Genomic DNA, 22779 nt, shown 5'->3' on the forward strand with positions numbered 1-22779 from the left:
TTTCTTGAATATTCTCTTTCGATATCCCATCTGTTTCTCAATATTTATAAAGAGAGAAACAGATGGGATGTCGTAACAGTATATTCAAGAAATTGGATATTATATATATATATATATATATATATATACACACACACACATATAAAATATATATTAAAAATTCGGCATGGTTTAAGATTTTTTTTTCCCCCACAGTGAATGAGATGTTCACCAGTGTTGGGCCTCCTACTGCAAACGTTCAGTGCTTAAATGCTGTGTAGGTTTACTGACACTGCGGACAACTCTGCAATCTTTGTGTAATCAATGGATGACCTGATTGCACCACTTGAGAAGCCAAGAGAGCAATCAGAGTGTCTGGGTTTATGATTATCCTGGATCAAGACAGGCTTTTTTGGCTGTGGACCGAGTGTCTATCTGGGTGCTTGTCATCCAGGACACCCAAAGTGGTTGTGGCTTGTGGTGATGCTCAACACAAGCACATCATCAACCCAATCTGTCCTGTTATTCTTATATTATTTAATTTATTATTAGAAGTACTATTATTTTATAAATGTATACTAAATAACAATTATTTCTGTTGTAATTACTATTTAAAATTGTTATAATTATTCTACTGTTATTGTTGATGCTGCATAGCGTTAAAATAAATAAAAAATAAAACCATTTGAAGTCTGGCGGGTCGTGTCCACTGCGCATGCGCAGACACATGACTGGATGTGCTCGCTGACGTCACAGGTTTTATTGTGCAGTAGCATCTTTTCCGAGCGACGCTTTTTTTGTTTTTTCTCTTTTTTTTTTTTCTTTTTTTCTTTTGTTTTGGCGGCCGCGGCGCGGCGTCGAACCACCAGCACGGAGGGACGAGAAGCCGTAAGATGAAGAAACGATATGTGGACGCGAACAGGCTTCGGAAAATGAAAAAACTGAAGATAACGGAGAAGCTGTCTGAGAGGTGAGCGGCGCTTTTGTTGTCTTTGTGTGAATGTCCCTCACCTGTCTGTCTCACTCCTTCACGTCTCACATCTGCGTTCGCGGGACTAAACTGTGCACAAATGTGTTCGCTTCTTCATTGTTTCCAGACAGCTTTTTTTCTGCTTCGCGTGCGGACAAAAACATTTCCCTTAATCACTCATTATACCCACTAATGTGCAGAAATACTAACTATAATTAATAAAACAAAACAAAAAAAAAAAAAAACACAAAAGCTTCTTCATAACATAAAAAAAACTGCGAGGGAAAAAATCGTAGACACAATTTAAAAAAATCAGACATGCTACAAAAATAATGAAAAACATTATATCATATATAGCAAAAAAAAAAAAAAAATTCAAAAAATAAAATAAAAAAAATCATGTCAACACTGTTGGGTAAACTGCATAACAAAAGATGCTGCAAAAATAATGACAAACTTTATGCACACACTGCTTAAATTTTCATTGTTACGCAGATGATACCCAGCTTTATCTATCCATGAAGCCAGAGGACACACACCAATTAGCTAAACTGCAGGATTGTCTTACAGACATAAAGACATGGATGACCTCTAATTTCCTGCTTTTAAACTCAGATAAAACTGAAGTTATTGTACTTGGCCCCACAAATCTTAGAAACATGGTGTCTAACCAGATCCTTACTCTGGATGGCATTACCCTGACCTCTAGTAATACTGTGAGAAATCTTGGAGTCATTTTTGATCAGGATATGTCATTCAAAGCGCATATTAAACAAATATGTAGGACTGCTTTTTTGCATTTACGCAATATCTCTAAAATCAGAAAGGTCTTGTCTCAGAGTGATGCTGAAAAACTAATTCATGCATTTATTTCCTCTAGGCTGGACTATTGTAATTCATTATTATCAGGTTGTCCTAAAAGTTCCCTAAAAAGCCTTCAGTTAATTCAAAATGCTGCAGCTAGAGTACTGACGGGGACTAGAAGGAGAGAGCATATCTCACCCATATTGGCCTCTCTTCATTGGCTTCCTGTTAATTCTAGAATAGAATTTAAAATTCTTCTTCTTACTTATAAGGTTTTGAATAATCAGGTCCCATCTTATCTTAGGGACCTCGTAGTACCATATCACCCCAATAGAGCGCTTCGCTCTCAGACTGCAGGCTTACTTGTAGTTCCTAGGGTTTGTAAGAGTAGAATGGGAGGCAGAGCCTTCAGCTTTCAGGCTCCTCTCCTGTGGAACCAGCTCCCAATTCAGATCAGGGAGACAGACACCCTCTCTACTTTTAAGATTAGGCTTAAAACTTTCCTTTTTGCTAAAGCTTATAGTTAGGGCTGGATCAGGTGACCCTGAACCATCCCTTAGTTATGCTGCTATAGACGTAGACTGCTGGGGGGTTCCCATGATGCACTGTTTCTTTCTCTTTTTGCTCTGTATGCACCACTCTGCATTTAATCATTAGTGATCGATCTCTGCTCCCCTCCACAGCATGTCTTTTTCCTGGTTCTCTCCCTCAGCCCCAACCAGTCCCAGCAGAAGACTGCCCCTCCCTGAGCCTGGTTCTGCTGGAGGTTTCTTCCTGTTAAAAGGGAGTTTTTCCTTCCCACTGTAGCCAAGTGCTTGCTCACAGGGGGTCGTTTTGACCGTTGGGGTTTTACATAATTATTGTATGGCCTTGCCTTACAATATAAAGCGCCTTGGGGCAACTGTTTGTTGTGATTTGGCGCTATATAAAAAAATTGATTGATTGATTGATTGACTGAGGATATCTTAGACATAATAAAAAAAAATCTTAAAAATGCTGCAAAAATAGTGAAAAACGTCTTAATCTTAAACAGAATAACGAAGATATTTAGACATAATAAAAAAAATCATAACAATGCTGCAAAATAAACACAGTGTATGCATATATATGATCAAAGATGCTGCAAAAAAACTTTTATATCATAGACAGTGCTGTGAATGCATCATAAACAAAACATATCATATGCAGTATTGTTGAAAAAAATCTGAGCCATAATAAAAAAAAATTAAAAACATGATGAAAAGCTTTGTGAATAGGAATAACGGCAGCAGCAGCAACAACAACAACATAATAATAATAATAATAATAAAAAAGATGTTGCCAAAATAATGGAATAATGTTGACATGTACACAGTTTTCTGGGGTAAAACAAATCATAGGCATAATTATTAAAAAAAGACTGCAAAAACAATTAAAATTATCTAAATATCAAACAATTAAATTATCAACAATTATATGCAAGGATAATATGATCAAGTGTTAAAGACTACACAAAAAATGTGTAGTGTGACTACCCTTTCTTTTAAAACCGAATTGTCTTTGGTGAATGATCCCAACTATTCCATTTGTTGTCTTTGTGAAACAATATATGCCTGTAAGCCTACAAAACAATCAGGCCTTGTAATTAATTTAATAAAAGACAGAAATCTCTGTGACATTTGATTGTTCTTTTTAATAAATTTTTTTGGGAAATAAAAATATCAAAAATACCTTTTGCTTTTTTTTTTTTTACAGTGGGATACTTAAGACTATTCTACATCACTGCATATGCATTTTTCAAATAAGTAAGACACTGAGAAGCATTTCAAAATAGAAATGCAGTTTTATTTAAAGAACATATTAAATTTGTGCCATAAACCTTGGAGGTTATTAAAAGGCAAATTTGAAGTTGTGATGGTGTGGTACCTAACCCCCCCCCCCTCATTCTCCTGCTTCCAGATGAAATATTGCCATGGTTACCAAACAAAGAAGGGGCGCTGTGATAACAGCCTCTGGATGAGAAGAACAAAGGAGAAAAGCACAGATCCTGGATGGCTGACTGCTGCCTAATAAAACCAGTGCTGAATAAAGGCACAGTCATTGTTTCTCTGTGCTTTACTTAAAATAATCAACTGTGTTGTTAAGATGCAGCTGCTCAATTACAGCCATAGGCGTAACTAGAGGGGTGGATTTTGGCTTTTAACCCATCCTGAACTATTTCTTTTCTGGAGCTTTAAACTGAATTTACCAATTGCACTAAAAATAAGTTCACGTTTAAAATGGTTAATAAAAATATTAAATAAAGCAATTGTTTCAGAAAATGATTTAGTGTTTTAAAATGCTAAAAATAGTAAATGGCAAAAGTTTAACAAAAACGATTTGCTGTTTCTAATCACTTGAATAATATTATTATTTTTCATTATTATTATTGTTTTATATCATTTTTGCACCTGTTTGCAGTGCCTACACCTTCCTGAAGTTCATGACAATGTGGACGCTGGTGCTGCTGGCAGATTTCATCTTGGAATTCAGACTGGAGTATCTGTGGCCATGCTGGCTCTTCTTTGGGAGCGTGTACACGACTTTCCACTGTCACGGCCTGGTGAGGACCCCCGATGAGCAATTGCACACTCTTTGCAGTGGCTCAGATGATTAATACACCAGCACCATGCACATTTGAACACAGAACCCTTTGACTTTCTTGGTTTACTTCACTGACTGAACTGAATGAATCAATATCTTACTAAAATCAATGTGTTCTTTCTTTGCAGGTTATTTGTGTTGTGTTTGTTTGCGCTGCATTCACCCTGGACATCTTTTGCTTAATTTTTGTTCCATTGCACTGGCTGTTCTTTGTGGCAAGCACCTATGTATTATTCAATTACATATGGCACACAGGTATGTGGATGATCTCTTTGCTTTGCACTCTTTATTCTCACACACGCTACCAAATATTACTGGATGTCGACTGGAAATTATTTATTTATTTATTTAACCAGGATGAACATCTGCAGTTAATCACCTCAAAGTTTGTTGTGATTAAATGTTGCAGTTTTGGGTTTCTTTTCAGAGAAGGGGATCTGCATATCGACGGTGTCCCTGTGGATTCTGCTCGTGTACACAGAAGCGTCACTTCGCCTCAAAGACCTCAAAAGTGCTCATGCAAACCTGTCTCATCTTTTTGCTGCACACTGGTACGTTGATTCTCTGCAAATCAGCCTGTAAAATGAACAGTGGTGGCCTTGGTGGCCATCAAACCTGGGCTTCATAGATTAGGGTTTCAAGCTGCATACAAAAGTTGCGAGAGAGAATGAAGAAGAGTCAGCTTCAGACACATTCATCCAAAATCCTTTCTGCAGGGTTGTGTGGAGTTGTGAGTATCACTTGACTTTGACAACATGACCGCTGTTAATCCAGAAACTAATGGATTAGTTCTGTGATTATCACGTTTCAGTGCAGAAACTGTCTGGTTCACTGACAACCACACCTGCTCCTAATCCATCTATACACTAGATGGCAGACATATCTATGGTATATAATAAGCTTGTGGCTTGATCTGGTGCATCAAAGTTTACCAAATTTGCCCCTTTTTAAAGAGAAATCTGGTATTTTTCAACTTGGGGTCTATTTTTTTTTTTTAAATGTTTTGGACTTCATCTTTTCACTCAGGACATAATTTTAATCAGTGCATTATCACAATCAAACAGGCTAAATAATGTAATTTAATGTCACAAGCAAAAAAAACACAGTAAATCACTTCTTGTCACCACTGAAGTAACAAAACCTAATTGTACAGTTGTTTTACTAAATGGTTTTAGCTTGCCCTGTGCAGTTACATTATGTAGCTGCTTAGCCTTAGACAGTGTTTGTGTACTAATTAAAATGGTTTTTGTTCCGAGTGAAAAGATAAAAATAAATGGCAGGTTAAAAAATACCAGATAATAGCATTCATTGTTTTTGAGTTATGTTAACAAACAGGAGGCAATGGATTCTGTCTGTCTGCCGGGAGGACATGTCTAGGGACAAATGTCCTAAAGCATCCAGTCATGACTAATAAAATATGAAAAATTGTAAAAAAAAAAATAAAAGCAAATTTCTTAATAAACTAACGGCAGCTCGTGTTGTTTGTAGCCGAACAGTGCAACTGTCGTGATCATATTTCACACCCATTAACAGTCTCTCTTTTCATCTGCGTCTCTGTCCAGCATCGGATATCCTGTCGTGTATCTGGGTTTTGATGCCACCTGCTACTTCACCAACATCTTTAAGCTGCGCATCCAGAAAGCCGTGCAGAGTGACAACGATTTCCACATGCACCTCCTGCAGCATTCCCTCCCTCCAGGTCTACACATTTACCCCAAAACAGGCTCAGATGAAAGTAAGCTGCAAACTCTCTGCAGCCCCTTCCCCACCCCCCTTTCATTCTCAGAGTATCTTTGAAATGTTTTTTTCTTGGCCTTGAGCAGGGCTGGATGTAGAGATTGTTTGCCACTACTGATTAATCTCTCACTCATTTATATGATATATGATGACTGAAACTGTCGGTGGGTTCATGGAGCCCCATTTAGCACAGTTAGTGACTCTGAAACAATGTTCCAAATCTTGGCTGTTGCAAACGTTTTGTACCGTTGTGGAAAACTTTTGATTGCCATCAGTAAAAAATTCTGAGACCACCCCCATCTATTTAATTTAGGTTTTGCTGTATTGTGCTATTGCATATTTCATCCTTTATTTGCCCGTACAATGGGCATCATGTTTCTCCCTGTGGTTGCTAGCTTAACTTGCTAGTTGATGTGAACATGAAGGTGAGCTACGCTGGGCGAAGCACACAGACAAACACATGGCATGCTCAGTGTTGCTCGGTGACATTTAAATTCAACCACAGCTGTTCCTAATTATCTGTAATCCTTCCAGTGTCCAGTAACCATCCAGCAGGTGGCAGACGTGCATCAAAGTTTACATGAGCAAAACAAAATTACTCTTGTGACTGATCAGGTGCATCAAAGTTAACCACTGTCTAATCACTTTAGCCTCATTATGTGGTCTTTTAATTTGGTGAGTTACAGGATGACAGCGTTTGTTGTTTTTGGATTATTTCTTACACTCTCCCAATTATCTGCATTTTTGCTGTATATTTTCTGATTATACAAAATCGGATTGCTGAACATACTTTAAATTCAGGGGTGCCAATAATTTTTAGCAGGACAGTACAGGTATTTTCAGGAAATATTTCCAACATTTCAGTTTCTGCTAAAAATGTTCCAATAAAGCCAACAGAAATGTGTATCGTGAAAAGAATTGGACTTCAAAATTGGGATTGTGCAACCTGTACCTTCTGACATGTCAAACACCACTGACCAACAGATCAATGGTCAGGTTAGATCTGGGAGCGTGCACCCAGATGCGTGTCACTGCATCCCTCACAGTATGGAACCGCTTTGGGTCCTGGATGGCAGTGACCCAGGCAGCCAATTGGCCTGTCTACATCTTTAGAGTGTAATCATCCACCTGCCACACAGGTGGATTGGGGGCCTCCAGTTGATTGGGTCCTCAACACTGAGGAACTGATGCTGGAATAAGACCAGAGCAACACAACACCTGGTCAAAACTGATGCTCCCTCACAGTGCAAGTGATACTCCATATATAACTGTTTCCATAAATAACCGCTTGTTTGACACAAAGTCATTCCAGTCGTACCCAAACATCTAGTGAAGAGACCTGGCAACAACGTCATCCAGCTGTTATCTTAGGTCACTTGTTAGCATCCAAAACCCACAACCATACAGTCAGACATGAAGCACCAGGACCCATAAGACTTTGAACTTTGTTCTACTGCAAAAGTATCAGCATCACCAACCATCTCTGTCCATCAACCTCATGACTTCCTAAGCTCTTCTCAGGTGTCTCTCCATCTTAAAGTCAAAGGACCCAGAGACATCAAACGATATTGCCAAGCTACGTGAACGTCTCTAGAAGTTCAACCCTTTCACCACATGCAGATACTCATCTGATGGCTGAGTCCAGGAAGTCATTAAAAGCCTGGAAATTAGTTTTCATCCAGAACAATGGTAAATCCAGACACTTCAATTCCTCACTTGGATTCTCAAGTGCTGCAATCAGAGTATCCACTGATTTCATAGATGGATGGACAGATAAAATGTAGTATTTTTTTGGTTGGTTGGTTGGTTAAGTGAGATGGATGAACATGGTAGAGAGGAAGAACAAGTCCGCCCAACTTTAATGGCAATACGTTTCTTCACTCCACGATAAGCTGTGGCATTATTGTATTTATCATTTCATAGCATTTATCATATCATTCCTAACAATGGCTTTTTCTTGCAGATTCCAAGTGGAAGCTGAAACCTGAGTCAGCTCTGTATCAGTGTCAGAACGGGGCGTTGGTAGCCCACGACGAGGCACACACTGCTGACTGCCTCCAGATCCGCTATGAGGAGCGAGGGGCAGAGAAGGGAACGCAAGACACGAGGTCATCTGACTCAAACCGACGTCCAACATCATCCAAAAGCAGCAATGGTGATCTTCTCCACAGTGGGGCAGAGGGACCAGCGCCCTCCATCACCTCAGAAAATCTACCTCCAGAGGAGCAAGGAAGCAAAACCACCCGGGTGGCTAAGAGCTCTTCACCAAAAGCCCGTAGGAGCAGCACAAACACTCCTTCGCCCCCTACGTGCCGGACTGAGAAGAAGCACAGATCCGGCGTAAAAACAGTCAGTCCCAACCGAGACGAGACAGACAAGAGCGCCACTGCTGCTCAGAATTACCACACTGAGCAAGTGAACAAGTAAGCCGCTGCTCGCATCATTTATGCACGTGTAAGTAAAATTGGAACTCAAATAATCCCGCTTTCTCCCGTAACCCCACCTGCTGCTCTAGGTTGGAGCAGGAGCTCAAGCGGCTGAAAGGTGAGCTGCAGACAAGTCGGCAGAGTGAGCAGGAACTGCGGAGTCACATCTGCAACTTGACCAACAGCGAGAGGAGCCTGAGGCCGGAGGTTTCTCTTCTCAGGCAGTCCAACATGCTGCTGCAAAGCAAGTGAGTGGTCCAACGAATGTTTCTGAGCTCCGTCTGTGGGCTGTTTGACACGGAGCAACCATCTATAAATAAAAATGCTTCTCAGCAGGACGGGGATAACTGCCAGTAGAGACGGTGCTCGGATTAGCATTAGCGCTTTGTGGAGCCAGCTACTGAGAGAGAGGATAAATGACTGCCATTGGAAGCTTTCTGGAGCCTGATCCATAAATATTTGGACGGTGACACAGTCTCTCATTTTGAGCCTGTAAACCACCGCAGTGGTGTTTAAATGAAACCATCAAGTTGTTGTATTTTCAAGGGGATTTGACAGGAATACTGCATGATCCACCTAGGAATTACTGCCATTTTATACCTTGTCTCTCCATTTTCAGAGCTCACAAGTAATTGGACATAACGATTATTAATAGAGATCATCGCTTTTACAACCACTTTGCTTTAAACAAGACGGGACGGATACATGAACGTGTGTCCAAGTCATCGAATATGTATTAGACTTAATTTACATCAATCATTAAGCAATACAGTGTGGTACTATATGGCAAAACTGTCTGGCATAGGCAGTTCTCTAAAACTGAGTGACTGTGCAGGAAGGAGACTTGTGAGGGAAGCCACCAAGACACCCAAGAAAACTGAATGTATCAGCTTCTGTGGCTGCAGCTGGAGAAACTGCATCGTACAATCACAGCCAGAGAAGTCTATAATTCCTTGAAAGGTGTTATGGTGGTCTTGGTGGCTTTCCTCACTAGTCTCCTTCTTGCGTGGTCAATAGGTTTTTGAGAACTGCCTACTTGACACAGATTTATCATACGGTACCTAATGTTTACAACCCCTGGCAATAATTATGGAATCACCGACCTCGGAGGATGTTCATTCAGTTGTTTAATTTTGTAGAAAAAAAGCAGATCACAGACATGATACAAAACTAAAGTCATTTCAAATGGCAACTTTCTGGCTTTAAGAAACACTATAAGAAAACAGGAAAAAAAAATTGTGGCAGTCAGTAACGGTTACTTTTTTAGACCAAGCAGAGGGAAAATAATATGGAATCACTCAATTCTGAGGAAAAAATTATGGAATCATGAAAAACAAAAGAACGCTCCAACACATCACTAGTATTTTGTTGCACCACCTCTGGCTTTTATAACAGCTTGCAGTCTTTGAGGCATGGACTTAATGAGTGACAAACAGTACTCTTCATCAGTCTGGCTCCAACTTTCTCTGATTGCTGTTGCCAGATCAGCTTTGCAGGTTGGAGCCTTGTCATGGACCATTTTCTTCAACTTCCACCAAAGATTTTCAATTGGATTAAGATCCGGACTATTTGCAGGCCATGACATTGACCCTATGTGTCTTTTTGCAAGGAATGTTTTCACAGTTTTTGCTCTATGGCAAGATGCATTATCATCTTGAAAAATGATTTCATCATCCCCAAACATCCTTTCAATTGATGGGATAATAAAAGTGTCCAAAATATCAATGTAAACTTGTGCATTTATTGATGATGTAATGACAGTCATCTCCCCAGTGCCTTTACCTGACATGCAGCCCCATATCATCAATGACTGTGGAAATTTACATGTTCTCTTCAGGCAGTCATCTTTATAAATCTCATTGGAACGGCACCAAACAAAAGTTCCAGCATCATCACCTTGCCCAATGCAGATTCGAGATTCATCACTGAATATGACTTTCATCCAGTCATCCACAGTCCACGACTGCTTTTCCTTAGCCCATTGTAACCTTGTTTTTTTCTGTTTAGGTGTTAATGATGGCTTTCGTTTAGCTTTTCTGTATGTAAATCCCATTTCCTTTAAGCAGTTTCTTATAGTTCGGTCACAGACGTTGACCCCAGTTTTCTCCCATTCGTTCCTCATTTGTTTTGTTGTGCATTTTCGATTTTTGAGACATATTGCTTTAAGTTTCCTTCTTGACGCTTTGATGTCTTCCTTGGTCTACCAGTATGTTTGCCTTTAACAACCTTCCCATGTTGTTTGTATTTGGTCCAGAGTTTAGACACAGCTGACTGTGAACAACCAACATCTTTTGCAACATTGCATGATGATTTACCCTCTTTTAATTTTGTAGAAAAAAAGCAGATCACAGACATGACACAAAACTAAAGTCATTTCAAATGGCAACTTTCTGGCTTTAAGAAACACTATAAGAAATCAGGAAAAAAAATTGTGGCAGTCAGTAACGGATACTTTTTAGACCAAGCAGAGGGAAAAAAATATGGAATCACTCAATTCTGAGGAATAAATTATGGAATCACCCTGTAAATTTTCATCCCCAAACTAACACCTGCATCAAATCAGATCTGCTCGTTAGTCTGCATCTAAAAAGGAGTGATCACACGTTGGAGAGCTGTTGCACCAAGTGGACTGACATGAATCATGGCTCCAACACGAGAGATGTCAATTGAAACAAAGGAGAGGATTATCAAACGCTTAAAAGAGGGTAAATCATCACGCAATGTTGCAAAAGATGTTGGTTGTTCACAGTCAGCTGTGTCTAAACTCTGGACCAAATACAACAACATGGAAGGTTGTTAAAGGCAAACATATGGTAGACCAAGGAAGACATCAAAGCGTCAAGACAGAAAACTTAAAGCAATATGTCTCAAAAATCGAAAATGCACAACAAAACAAATGAGGAACGAATGGGAGAAAACTGGAGTCAACGTCTGTGACCGAACTATAAGAAACCGCTTAAAGGAAATGGGATTTACATACAGAAAAGCTAAACGAAAGCCATCATTAACACCTAAACAGAAAAAAACAAGGTTACAATGGGCTAAGGAAAAGCAATCGTGGACTGTGGATGACTGGATGAAAGTCATATTCAGTGATGAATCTCGAATCTGCATTGGGCAAGGTGATGATGCTGGAACTTTTGTTTGGTGCCGTTCCAATGAGATTTATAAAGATGACTGCCTGAAGAGAACATGTAAATTTCCACAGTCATTGATGATATGGGGCTGCATGTCAGGTAAAGGCACTGGGGAGATGGCTGTCATTACATCATCAATAAATGCATGTTTACATTGATATTTTGGACACTTTTATTATCCCATCAATTGAAAGGATGTTTGGGGATGATGAAATCATTTTTCAAGATGATAATGCATCTTGCCATAGAGCAAAAACTGTGAAAACATTCCTTGCAAAAAGACATATAGGGTCAATGTCATGGCCTGCAAATAGTCCGGATCTTAATCCAATTGAAAATCTTTGGTGGAAGTTGAAGAAAATGGTCCATGACAAGGCTCCAACCTGCAAAGCTGATCTGGCAACAGCAATCAGAGAAAGTTGGAGCCAGATTGATGAAGAGTACTGTTTGTCACTCATTAAGTCCATGCCTCAGAGACTGCAAGCTGTTATAAAAGCCAGAGGTGGTGCAACAAAATACTAGTGATGTGTTGGAGCGTTCTTTTGTTTTTCATGATGCCATAATTTTTTCCTTAGAATTGAGTGATTCCATATAATTTTCCCTCTGCTTGGTCTAAAAAAGTAACCGTTACTGACTGCCACAAATTTTTTTTTTCCTGATTTCTTATAGTGTTTCTTAAAGCCAGAAAGTTGCCATTTGAAATGACTTTAGTTTTGTGTCATGTCTGTGATCTGCTTTTTTTCTACAAAATTAAACAATTGAATGAACATCCTCCGAGGCCGGTGTTTCCATAATTTTTGCCAGGGGTTGTATATTTAATAACTTGGAGATGTTCATCTTTCCATCCCATGACATGTTTCAAGAAAACTAGCTGCAAAATTGATGATTTGTATGTTTTTGCTGAAGCCCTTGGATAAAAGCTCAAAGTCGACACTACCAGCACATCCTGATTGTTTCTTTTCAGCTTCACTGTGGTGGTGTATAGAGGAAACTTGACAAAAATAGTGTCACTGTCCAAATACGTATGGCCCAGACTGTGACTAGTTTTTAGCATCGGAACTTGGGAAAAACAAAAGTGGTGAAAACATTCAACTTGGTTACTGCACATTGATTGTCCAATCGCAGATCTCTGTTGCAGTCACCCTCTTATTTGCAGTTGTCTTTCTGGCACCGTGTAAAATAATTTTGAATTCCTTTACTGCAGGATTCTCTGTCTCACCAAAACCAAACAGAGGGACAAACAGACCGGTGCGATGCTGGAGAAGACGACGAGAGCAGAGACTGAGGCCAGACTCTCTGTTGAGAAACAGTTGGCTGAGCTTCAGGCTCACAAACTGGGGGAGGCAGCCGGTATGGCACGTGTTCCCACTAACAGGTAAACAACGTTTTTCTAACTGAACAGTCAAATCTGAATTTTAAAGCTGCTGAATATCATTTATTTCATAGATGCTGGTATGTTTTAAGCCAGTACACTATTTCAGACTCCCAACGATATCTTTGCATCATACAGTATATAGGTCATCTTCATTACATAATAAAGTATGTGGCATATTAAAGGGGTCATATTATGCAAATTCTGTTTTTCTTCACCTTCTAAAGTTATGGCTGGGATTTTGTGATAAAGGGGAGTTTTTCATTTCACTCTGGACAAAACGAAATGAATCAGTGCAGTATTGATTTTAGAAGCAAACACAGTCAGGAGCTAACTGGATAAATAATCTAATGGCACTCAGCTACCTAGAAACACAGTAAACTGATCATTGTTGCCACAGATGAGGCAAAAATGTCAGAAGCATCCGATAGCATGGAGATCATCTCTGTGGAGGTAAACTCGTATGTTTACCTCAGTAAATATAAAAAGAAACTTTTTAAAATGACCATTTATACAGTTAACCGGATTACTTTACCCCAGCTGTCGTCCTTTGGCACAGCTCGCCACTGATAGTCCATGAGCCAGTCAGCAATTGTGACCTAATCGGTACCACTTAAGGGGATGAAACAACACTTAGAGTATCATGGCCTACACAAAGATGTATGATAGCCTTCCCAGGGTGGTAGCTATAACCAGGTAGGGGGTCAATGAAGAATTACACAGCGGTCAAACTTTAAAAATGCTCCAATAATGTTGAAAACTATATCACATTATTTGTCTGATCATAATGTTTCCAAAAAGGTATAGTTTGGACTATCTATGACGGAATGTTCTGGAGTTATGGGGTTAAAAACAGCAAAATGGTGATAAAGGTCAATTTCAGTTTGTACAGGGGTCAAAAGTTAAAGTTGCTCCAATTTCATTAAAAAATGATGCAAATTATTAGTTGAAATAAAAGAATTAATAAATGGAATAGTTTTGACTGTGTTGAATGCTTGGTGTCCAAAGTAAAGGTCAAACAAGGTCAACATCCACTGACATGTGACATATGTTACCCTGTAACATGATAAATAAGCACGACATTTTATTAGAGCCCTATTAACCCAAACAACTATTTGCATCTTTTTTTTTTCTTTTTTTTTTACTGAGTTCAACTGTCAACATGCAGTATAGAATGGGGTTTGTCTCCAGGGGCCTGTACTACGAAGCAGGGTTACTGGCTTATCAGGGTAACTTCGGGAGTAAGATGATGACGTGTTGAGTAACTTCCCGGTTAACCCGTACTACGAAAGGTGGATAGGTTTTGATCGAGGTATGCTGCCATGGCAATTTACACTGCGTGTCAAACCTGCTCCGAGCAGGTTATGTTCTAGGTTAGCTTGAGGTTTTCGCTTAACCACTCCCTTTATAAGTACCGCCCATCCACCTTCAATCACTCCGAAGACAATGCCGGGCTACCTGGATGATCCGTTTGATATTGGGGCACAAATTGTGAGGGGCTCTCCTCACAGGGCGAGGGTTTTTAAAGACCACCAGAATCCGCTGACATACCCGGACGATATTCTCTGTGAAAGATATAGATTCTCAGCCGAGGGAATTCGTCATCTTTGTCAGCTGATCGGGCCAGAAGTCTGTAACATCACCCATCGTAGCAATGCCCTGACGATCGAGCAGATAATGTGCCTTGCGCTTAGATATTTTGCCAGTGGACAATTTATGTATTCCATCGGTGATGCTGAACATCTGAGCAAGGATACTGTATGTCGTATGATTCGCAAGGTAGTACTTGCTCTATCTAAACTGTTGGATGCATTTGTCGTTTTCCCTGGCCATTTATCCGCAATGCAAATCAAAGAAGGGTTTTATGCAATCGCGGGTAATTATTAATATCAAAATAGGTCTAATGCATGTCCATTAATTGGGCGAAGTGGGGCTTATCAGTGACAATTTCTCCTAGGTTTCCCAAGAGTAATAGGAGCCATTGATTGCACGCAAATCCCAGTCAGTGCACCCCTGGGAGAGCATGAGGGCGATTATGTCAATCGCAAATCTTTTCACAGTATCAATGTGCAGGTATAGCCATTCTATTCGGCTTATTTCATATGCCCATTATCGTGTAGTCCACTCTAAGCTCACCTTCTTTTCACTTATTTCAGCCACATAAGGGTTGCTTTGGTTTGGTTGATTTTTCTAAATATTCCAATATGCAATTACTATAATTACATATTTCACATTCTTTTTCTCCCCACATGGGGCTGTCCTGTTGGATAACCTTCATGCCAAAGTGATATATATGTACCTATGTTAACAGAATGACCATTAATGGCTTTAAATCCTTAGATGACGTGAGCATTTACCCAATCAGCAATACGTTGCCAACAAGCCTGTCTTGCTTTATTGGCAGACGATGTGTTCGATTTCCCCCTTAACGTTAATTTAAATTCCTCGTAGCTCCGCATAATAATCGTGCATTCTTCTTCAGTAAAGTAAGGTGACCGCGCCATCATTGAAAAATGGTGACGTGTGCTGCAACCTGCCCCTTGTATGTGAACACGCACAAACTCCAATTAGGTTAACACAGGTTCAACAAATCAACATCTTACTCAGCGTCGTAGTACCGATTAACACCACTTGAGAAAACCAGGTTTTGTCAACCCCGGTTTAAGAAGTTGACCCTGGGTTACATCTGAGTAAGTTAACCCCGCTTCGTAGTACAGGCCCCAGGTGTGTGCTTCTGGATAGTTGTCTATGTCATTGGACAAAATACTTCATTTGCATCATCCCAGTCCACCCTGTTATAAATGGGCACCCGTCTTGACTGGAGAAGTAACCTGTCAGGACTGCACCTTCACTTGCCACAACAAATTGTAGATTTGGAGGAAAACAGTGCTTCAATTTCTCTATAAGCAAGCAGTTTTTCATTAGACCGCAGATCTCACCGATTCTTTGAACAAATGCCTCCTCGTCTACCGTCAGAGCCATCACACGCTGCTTTCTCACCTCCCTATACAGCCCAGAATTGCAGCCAAGTCATGTATTATGGTTCATCTGGGAGTGACTCCAAAGCAATCCCTGACAGCTTTGAGGGTCTTGTTATGAAAGAACATCCATATTCCATTTGGATAATTTGCTGTGTCCATTTACCGACTATTTAAAATGCTTTTATTGTTGAGCAGGCTGTAAAAACTTACTCATCATTTGGTTCAGGGGCCCACTTGAGCTGCTCAGCCTCACACTGCTGGCAATCAGGTCACAATTCTGTCAGTGTTACAGAGTAGATGGAATCAGTGTTGCACATTGGTAGGGACCGCCTAATGGCCAGTACGTCACTGGTCCCCTGTACAGCAATCAATCAATCAATCAATTTTATTTATATAGCGCCAAATCACAACAAACAGTTGCCCCAAGGCGCCTTATATTGTAAGGCAAGTCCATACAATAATTACGTAAAAACCCCAACGGTCAAAACGACCCCCTGTGAGCAAGCACTTGGCGACAGTGGGAAGGAAAAACTCCCTTTTAACAGGAAGAAACCTCCAGCAGAACCAGGCTCAGGGAGGGGCAGCCTTCTGCTGGGACTGGTTGGGGCTGAGGGAGAAAACCAGGAAAAAGACATGCTGTGGAGGGGAGCAGAGATCAATCACTAATGATTAAATGCAGAGTGGTGCATACAGAGCAAAAGGAGAAAGAAACACTCAGTGCATCATGGGAACCCCCCAGCAGTCTAAGTCTATAGCAGCATAACTAAGGGATGGTTCAGGGTCACCTGATCCAGCCCTAACTATAAGCTTTAGCAAAAAGGAAAGTTTTAAGCCTAATCTTAAAAGTAGAGAGGGTGTCTGTCTCCCTGATCTGAATTGGGAGCTGGCTCCACAGGAGAGGAGCCTGAAAGCTGAAGGCTCTGCCTCCCATTCTACTCTTACAAACCCTAGGAACTACAAGTAAGCCTGCAGTCTGAGAGCGAAGCGCTCTATTGGGGTGATATGGTACTACGAGGTCCCTAAGATAAGATGGGACCTGATTATTCAAAACCTTATAAGTAAGAAGAAGAATTTTAAATTCTATTCTAGAATTAACAGGAAGCCAATGAAGAGAGGCCAATATGGGTGAGATATGCTCTCTCCTTCTAGTCCCGGTTAGTACTCTAGCTGCAGCATTTTGAATTAACTGAAGGCTTTTCAGGGAACTTTTAGGACAACCTGATAATAATGAATTACAATAGTCCAGCCTAGAGGAAATAAATGCATGAATTAGTTTTTCAGCATCACTCTGAGACAAGACCTTTCTAATTTTAGAGATATTGCGTAAATGCAAAAAAGCAGTCCTACATATTTGTTTAATATGCGCACATTAAATGACATATCCTGATCAAAAATGACTCCAAGATTTCTCACAGTATTACTAGAGGTCAGGGTAATGCCATCCAGAGTAATGCCATCCAGAGTAAGGATCTGGTTAGACACCATGTTTCTAAGATTTGTGGGGCCAAGTACAATAACTTCAGTTTTATCTGAGTTTAAAAGCAGGAAATTAGAGGTCATCCATGTCTTTATGTCTAAGACAATCCTGCAGTGTCCTCTGGCTTCATGGATAGATAAAGCTGGGTATCATCTGCGTAACAATGAAAATTTAAGCAATGCCGTCTAATAATACTGCCCAAGGGAAGCATGTATAAAGTGAATAAAATTGGTCCTAGCACAGAACCTTGTGGAACTCCATAATTAATCTTAGTCTGTGAAGAAGATTCCCCATTTACATGAACAAATTGTAATCTATTAGATAAATATGAATGAAACCACCGCAGCGCAGTGCCTTTAATACCTATGGCATGCTCTAATCTCTGTAATAAAATTTTATAGTCAACAGTATCAAAAGCAGCACTGAGGTCTAACAGAACAAGCACAGAGATGAGTCCACTGTCTGAGGCCATAAGAAGATCATTTGTAACCTTCACTAATGCTGTTTCTGTACTATGATGAATTCTAAAACCTGACTGAAACTCTTCAAATAGACCATTCCTCTGCAGATGATCAGTTAGCTGTTTTACAACTACCCTTTCAAGAATTGTTGAGAGAAAAGGAAGGTTGGAGATTGGCCTATAATTAGCTAAGATAGCTGGGTCAAGTGATGGCTTTTTAAGTAATGGTTTAATTACTGCCACCTTAAAAGCCTGTGGTACATAGCCAACTAATAAAGATAGATTGATCATATTTAAGATCGAAGCATTAAATAATGGTAGGGCTTCCTTGAGCAGCCTGGTAGGAATGGGGTCTAATAGACATGTTGATGGTTTGGATGAAGTAACTAATGAAAATAACTCAGACAGAACAATCGGAGAGAAAGAGTCTAACCAAATACCGGCATCACTGAAAGCAGCCAAAGATAACGATACGTCTTTGGGATGGTTATGAGTAATTTTTTCTCTAATAGTTAATATTTTATTAGCAAAGAAAGTCATGAAGTCATTACTAGTTAAAGTTAAAGGAATACTCGGCTCAATAGAGCTCTGACTCTTTGTCAGCCTGGCTACAGTGCTGAAAAGAAACCTGGGGTTGTTCAGCAAATAACGTTTTTAGTGCTGAAACTGATACTTATCCCAGTAGATGTAATAGTGTTTTGCTAGGTTTTTTTCCAGAGATGCCTTGAAATCCTTCATTTTTACTACCAGGAGGTACTTTTACCATTAACCTCAATGCCCGTTTTTAAGACCCTGGGATAATATGACCCCTTTATAAATAGAAGTGACATGCAATGTTTCTTTCTGTGTGAATTAGTCCCGGTTTAAAACCGTTCTCTTAATGCTCCAAACTGTTGCTGTATTTTTTCCTACACCAGGCAGGAACACTCTGAAACCCAAATGTTAAGGAAAAGAGTTAAAGATCTAGAGACAGAGTACAAACAACTACAGCTGGAGTATCAAGTGAAAGAGAGTCGTGTGGTAGATCTAGAGAATGAAATAGAGGTATCATTTTACTCTATTTGGGAATGAACTTGTGAGTTTGAAGTGGTCCAGTACTTGATTGTGAGTTTGAAGTGGTCCAGTACTTGATTGTCCTCCATTTGGTCATGTGGTAGTTTTGCTTATTTTATTTTTAAATGCCTGTAATTATGTGTGCTTGCATTTCGTAAGATTTGTTACAAAAGTGATTGGTTTTCATTTGTGAAATGTAGTGACTTTTAAAAATCTATTTTATTTTGGCCTGCAATCAACATCTGGCACTTTGTCACCACATCAGTATTTTTGTGTGGTTGTATTTGTGTGACAGCGGCTGTGTATATTGTTGTACTGTGTATTATTTGATTTCATCTATGTGGTATCAGGGGTGGGCACAGCTAACCTAAAAGTTAGCACTGATAACCACCAATCTGCTAACTGAAAAGATAACTATGTTAATGCGAAATCAATAAATTATAACCTTTAGCTGATGCAACCGCTAATTTTATTATATGAATTTACATTTGACAGTTTTTTGGCTCAAAAATCCAGAAAAATAGTCCTCAAAGAGTGGTCATGTTTATTAATATGTTTAAAAATTTTAATATTTACTCTAGTTTGACCTTTTGCTCATCCATCGAGGTGACGCTTGTTGTCTTCATGCGATGTGTTGATTTGACTTATTGGATTAGTTTGTATAAGCTTCAGCAGGAACAAACGTGATTTTTAGGGTTTACAAGCATTTTTCACCATTAAACTTTATCCAAAAATGTGTTAGCTGCCTTAACGTTAGCGGAACTAAATTTAGTAGAAGCCAATTTGTCCTCTAATGATTTTTAAATGTAACTACAAAGCAAATCTGCTAATGAAAATGTTAGCCTTGCTAATTAGCAGTTAGCTAATTAGTGGAACTGTGCCCACCTCTGGGTGGTGGATTGTTCATGAAGCATGGTGAAAGAGATCTCATAAAAACACGGCACATTTTTTAAAATTATTATTATTATTATTAAATAAAGTGACTTCAAATGAGACAAACTGGAAACAAATGTGAACACAGAAAGAATTATTTAAGAATAGCTCAAAATTGATGTGCAGCTTTCTTTTTTTTTTAATGGCTGACCGGTTCATCATCACTGTTATTTTTTTTGTTGTTGTTGTTTACACACGTGATCTGATGGATTTTTTTTCTTTCTTTGAATTCAGGTTCTCGGAAAGTACCGCTGCGTGGAGAAAGACACGGACATGCTTTTGTCCACGCTGTCTGCCATGCAGGAGAAAGCTCAACATCTGGAATACAACCTGAGCGCTGAAACCCGCATCAAACTGGACTTGTTCTCCGCTCTGGGAGATGCCCGCCGTCAGCTGGAAATTGCACAAGGTTCTCGTCCCATCCTTTCACTTGGCATTTCTGTGTTTACCTTTAAGGTGGTGTTGTCGGTAACGAGAGAACTCGCCCAGGTTAGGGGAAGAGTTAGGAGTAGGGGTAGGGTTTACCCCAGGCCCAGTTCACACCTGGGGCAAGTTTGCATCGGACAAACTTCTCCTGTATCAGTGTCGTCAGCCCTTTTGCTAGCAAAAACTAACGACTTGGATTGTCTATATAACCTACGTCGAATAAGTACCGGTTTGTAAGCCAGATGAAGATACGGCCCCGTAAAAAAAAAAAAAAAAAAGTTTATCATCCTTGACATCTGAAAAAAGTGAAGGAGGGTGGATTTTTTTTTTTTTTAATTTGTATTAGAAACAGAGAAACAACAGTAAAATTTTGAAGTTGGAAATGAACCTTCCCCTTGTAATATGAATTAATTAAGTTTATGTCACTCAGTTCATTTCATTATCAAGGACGAGGAAGCAGACGAGGAAAAACCCACCTGCAACGTTGTACTTAGCGTCCAAGATGGGATGATAAACTGTTTTTGTTTTTTAAAATGGGGCCTAAGTAAGGCATTTTTAATTTTTTGTGGTCAATTTCATTCAAAGAAAATATGCATCAGAAGTCAACAAGTTCTGTCCTCGTCCTCCGTTAGAGACTCATATTGTAGAAATGATACTTAATATACAACAAGGTAAAATTTTTGAAATTTTGTCTCTGTCAACCACCACACTGAGGTTAAAATAGAACAAAATGTTGTCACGCAAACCTTCAGCTTTAATTCAAGGGATTTAAAATATGACCATTTGTATACAGAGTGAATCAGTTTTCAGTGTCCATAAGTTATTGTTGTTCTTTCAGCTGCTCCTGTTTGTTCGGGGTCGCCACAGTGGATTCACCCAGATCCGCATTGGTATTTGGCACAAGTTTTATGCTGGATGCCCTTCCTGACGCAACTCCAGATTTACCTGGAGAAACACACACAGCCCCTGGTGTTCCAAAGAGGTCTCCCATCCAAGTACTGACCAGGCCCCACACTGCTTAGCTTCTGAGATCAGACGGGATCAGGCTGACACAGAACTGGACAAATCTGATCTGACCTGTATCACATAACTAATGCAATTTGTTCCCAATCTGGTCCCTGATCAGATCTAACAGATTGTTGTAAATTATGCAAGTATCTAAGACTGTCCATCCCCCGTCTGTCCCTCTGTTTGTCTGACAGATAAAGCGGTGAAGCAGGACAGAGAGATAAGTGAGATGAAGCAGAAGATTGCCGAGGTGATGGCCGTCAGCCCTGCCGTGTCGTACATGACCCCGCAGTGTCCGCAGTACATGGCCAAGTTACTCAACTCTGAGCGCTACGCGCTCAGTCCACGAGCGCTGATGTACCAGTGTCTGAAGAAATAAAGGAAGCCGTCGCTATTGGCTAATCCTCGGACCTCTTCGACTGACGCCTTCATCGTAAAAGCTGAGAAGCGGTTTTGCGGCTTTCGCCATGGAGTTAAACGTTTCTGTACTTCCAGGCATGAGCAGAAACGGGACGCGCCTCAGCAAGTCAAACACTTCTTGCTGCTCTGGTGGTGCTAAGTGGATGTTTCTTCTGTATAGTTCAGGTTTGTGCCCACGTTTGGGGTCAAAGAGTTTCACCTCAAAATAATATCGTATGCAGATCTTGTAAGAATAAATCACAAAATTAAGACTGTTAAATGTTTTACATAACAGTCACCCAAGGTGACTATGTTCCAACCTCTCATTTATAAAACACTCACTTTTAATTAAGGCTTCAATTAAATCTTACTTATGAGGCATATTAAAATAATCCTTCACAAATAAGTTGTTTTTTAAACAACTTTCAGAATCAGCCTGAATTCATATCTTCAGGGCCATCAATGAAAAATACACAAATGAACTGGTCTCGAAGCCCCGCCCAACACTTCTGGTTTGTCTGTTCATATGTTGACTGAGCTTTGATGGGCCTGTTCAATTTTGGATGCAGACAAGAGCTCGAGATTTCAGAGCGCAAGCTAATCTGCCCCCTAGAGGACAGGATTAGTTTAAAAAAAATATCTGGTTTAATCACAAACATTACAAGAAAAAATATCTAAAAATAGTAAGGTCTAAGAGGTATCATCACCTTTATTTGCCCATCTTGATTTGAACCAAGTCAGTAATCAAAATTATATCATGAACACCTTCATGTTATCTCAAATTATTAAAGCATTTAACTAAAATTCTTGTTCACCCAAATGACTGAAATCATTTGTTTGTTTTTTGTAACAATATTTTGGTCATTTGTAATATTGTAACTATTAATTTCTTGTTAAACTATACAGCAGTGTGCAACAAACCTAACCATGATTTAAAAAAAATGTTTCAAATGTTTCAAAGGAAAACATTTTTTAAAAATGCTAGGATGCCTAGG

The 22779-nt window shown here is 39.7% G+C and overlaps 1 protein-coding gene across 1 annotated transcript; it reads left to right on the plus strand.

Moving 5' to 3' along the window:
* Positions 1-752: 752 nt before the first annotated feature.
* si:dkey-12h9.6 (macoilin-1) lies at positions 753-22192 on the plus strand. The gene is made up of 11 exons (XM_034162266.1): positions 753-949; positions 4193-4334; positions 4504-4630; positions 4803-4926; positions 5938-6110; positions 8076-8535; positions 8628-8786; positions 12880-13050; positions 18883-19009; positions 20186-20360; positions 21580-22192. The coding sequence occupies exons 1-11, from the start codon at positions 873-875 to the stop codon at positions 21762-21764; spliced, it is 1920 nt and encodes a 639-aa protein (XP_034018157.1). The 5' UTR covers positions 753-872; the 3' UTR covers positions 21765-22192.
* Positions 22193-22779: the final 587 nt, after the last annotated feature.

The sequence above is a fragment of the Thalassophryne amazonica genome, chromosome 21 (genome assembly GCF_902500255.1).
Source record: "Thalassophryne amazonica chromosome 21, fThaAma1.1, whole genome shotgun sequence".
Taxonomy (NCBI): domain Eukaryota; kingdom Metazoa; phylum Chordata; class Actinopteri; order Batrachoidiformes; family Batrachoididae; genus Thalassophryne; species Thalassophryne amazonica.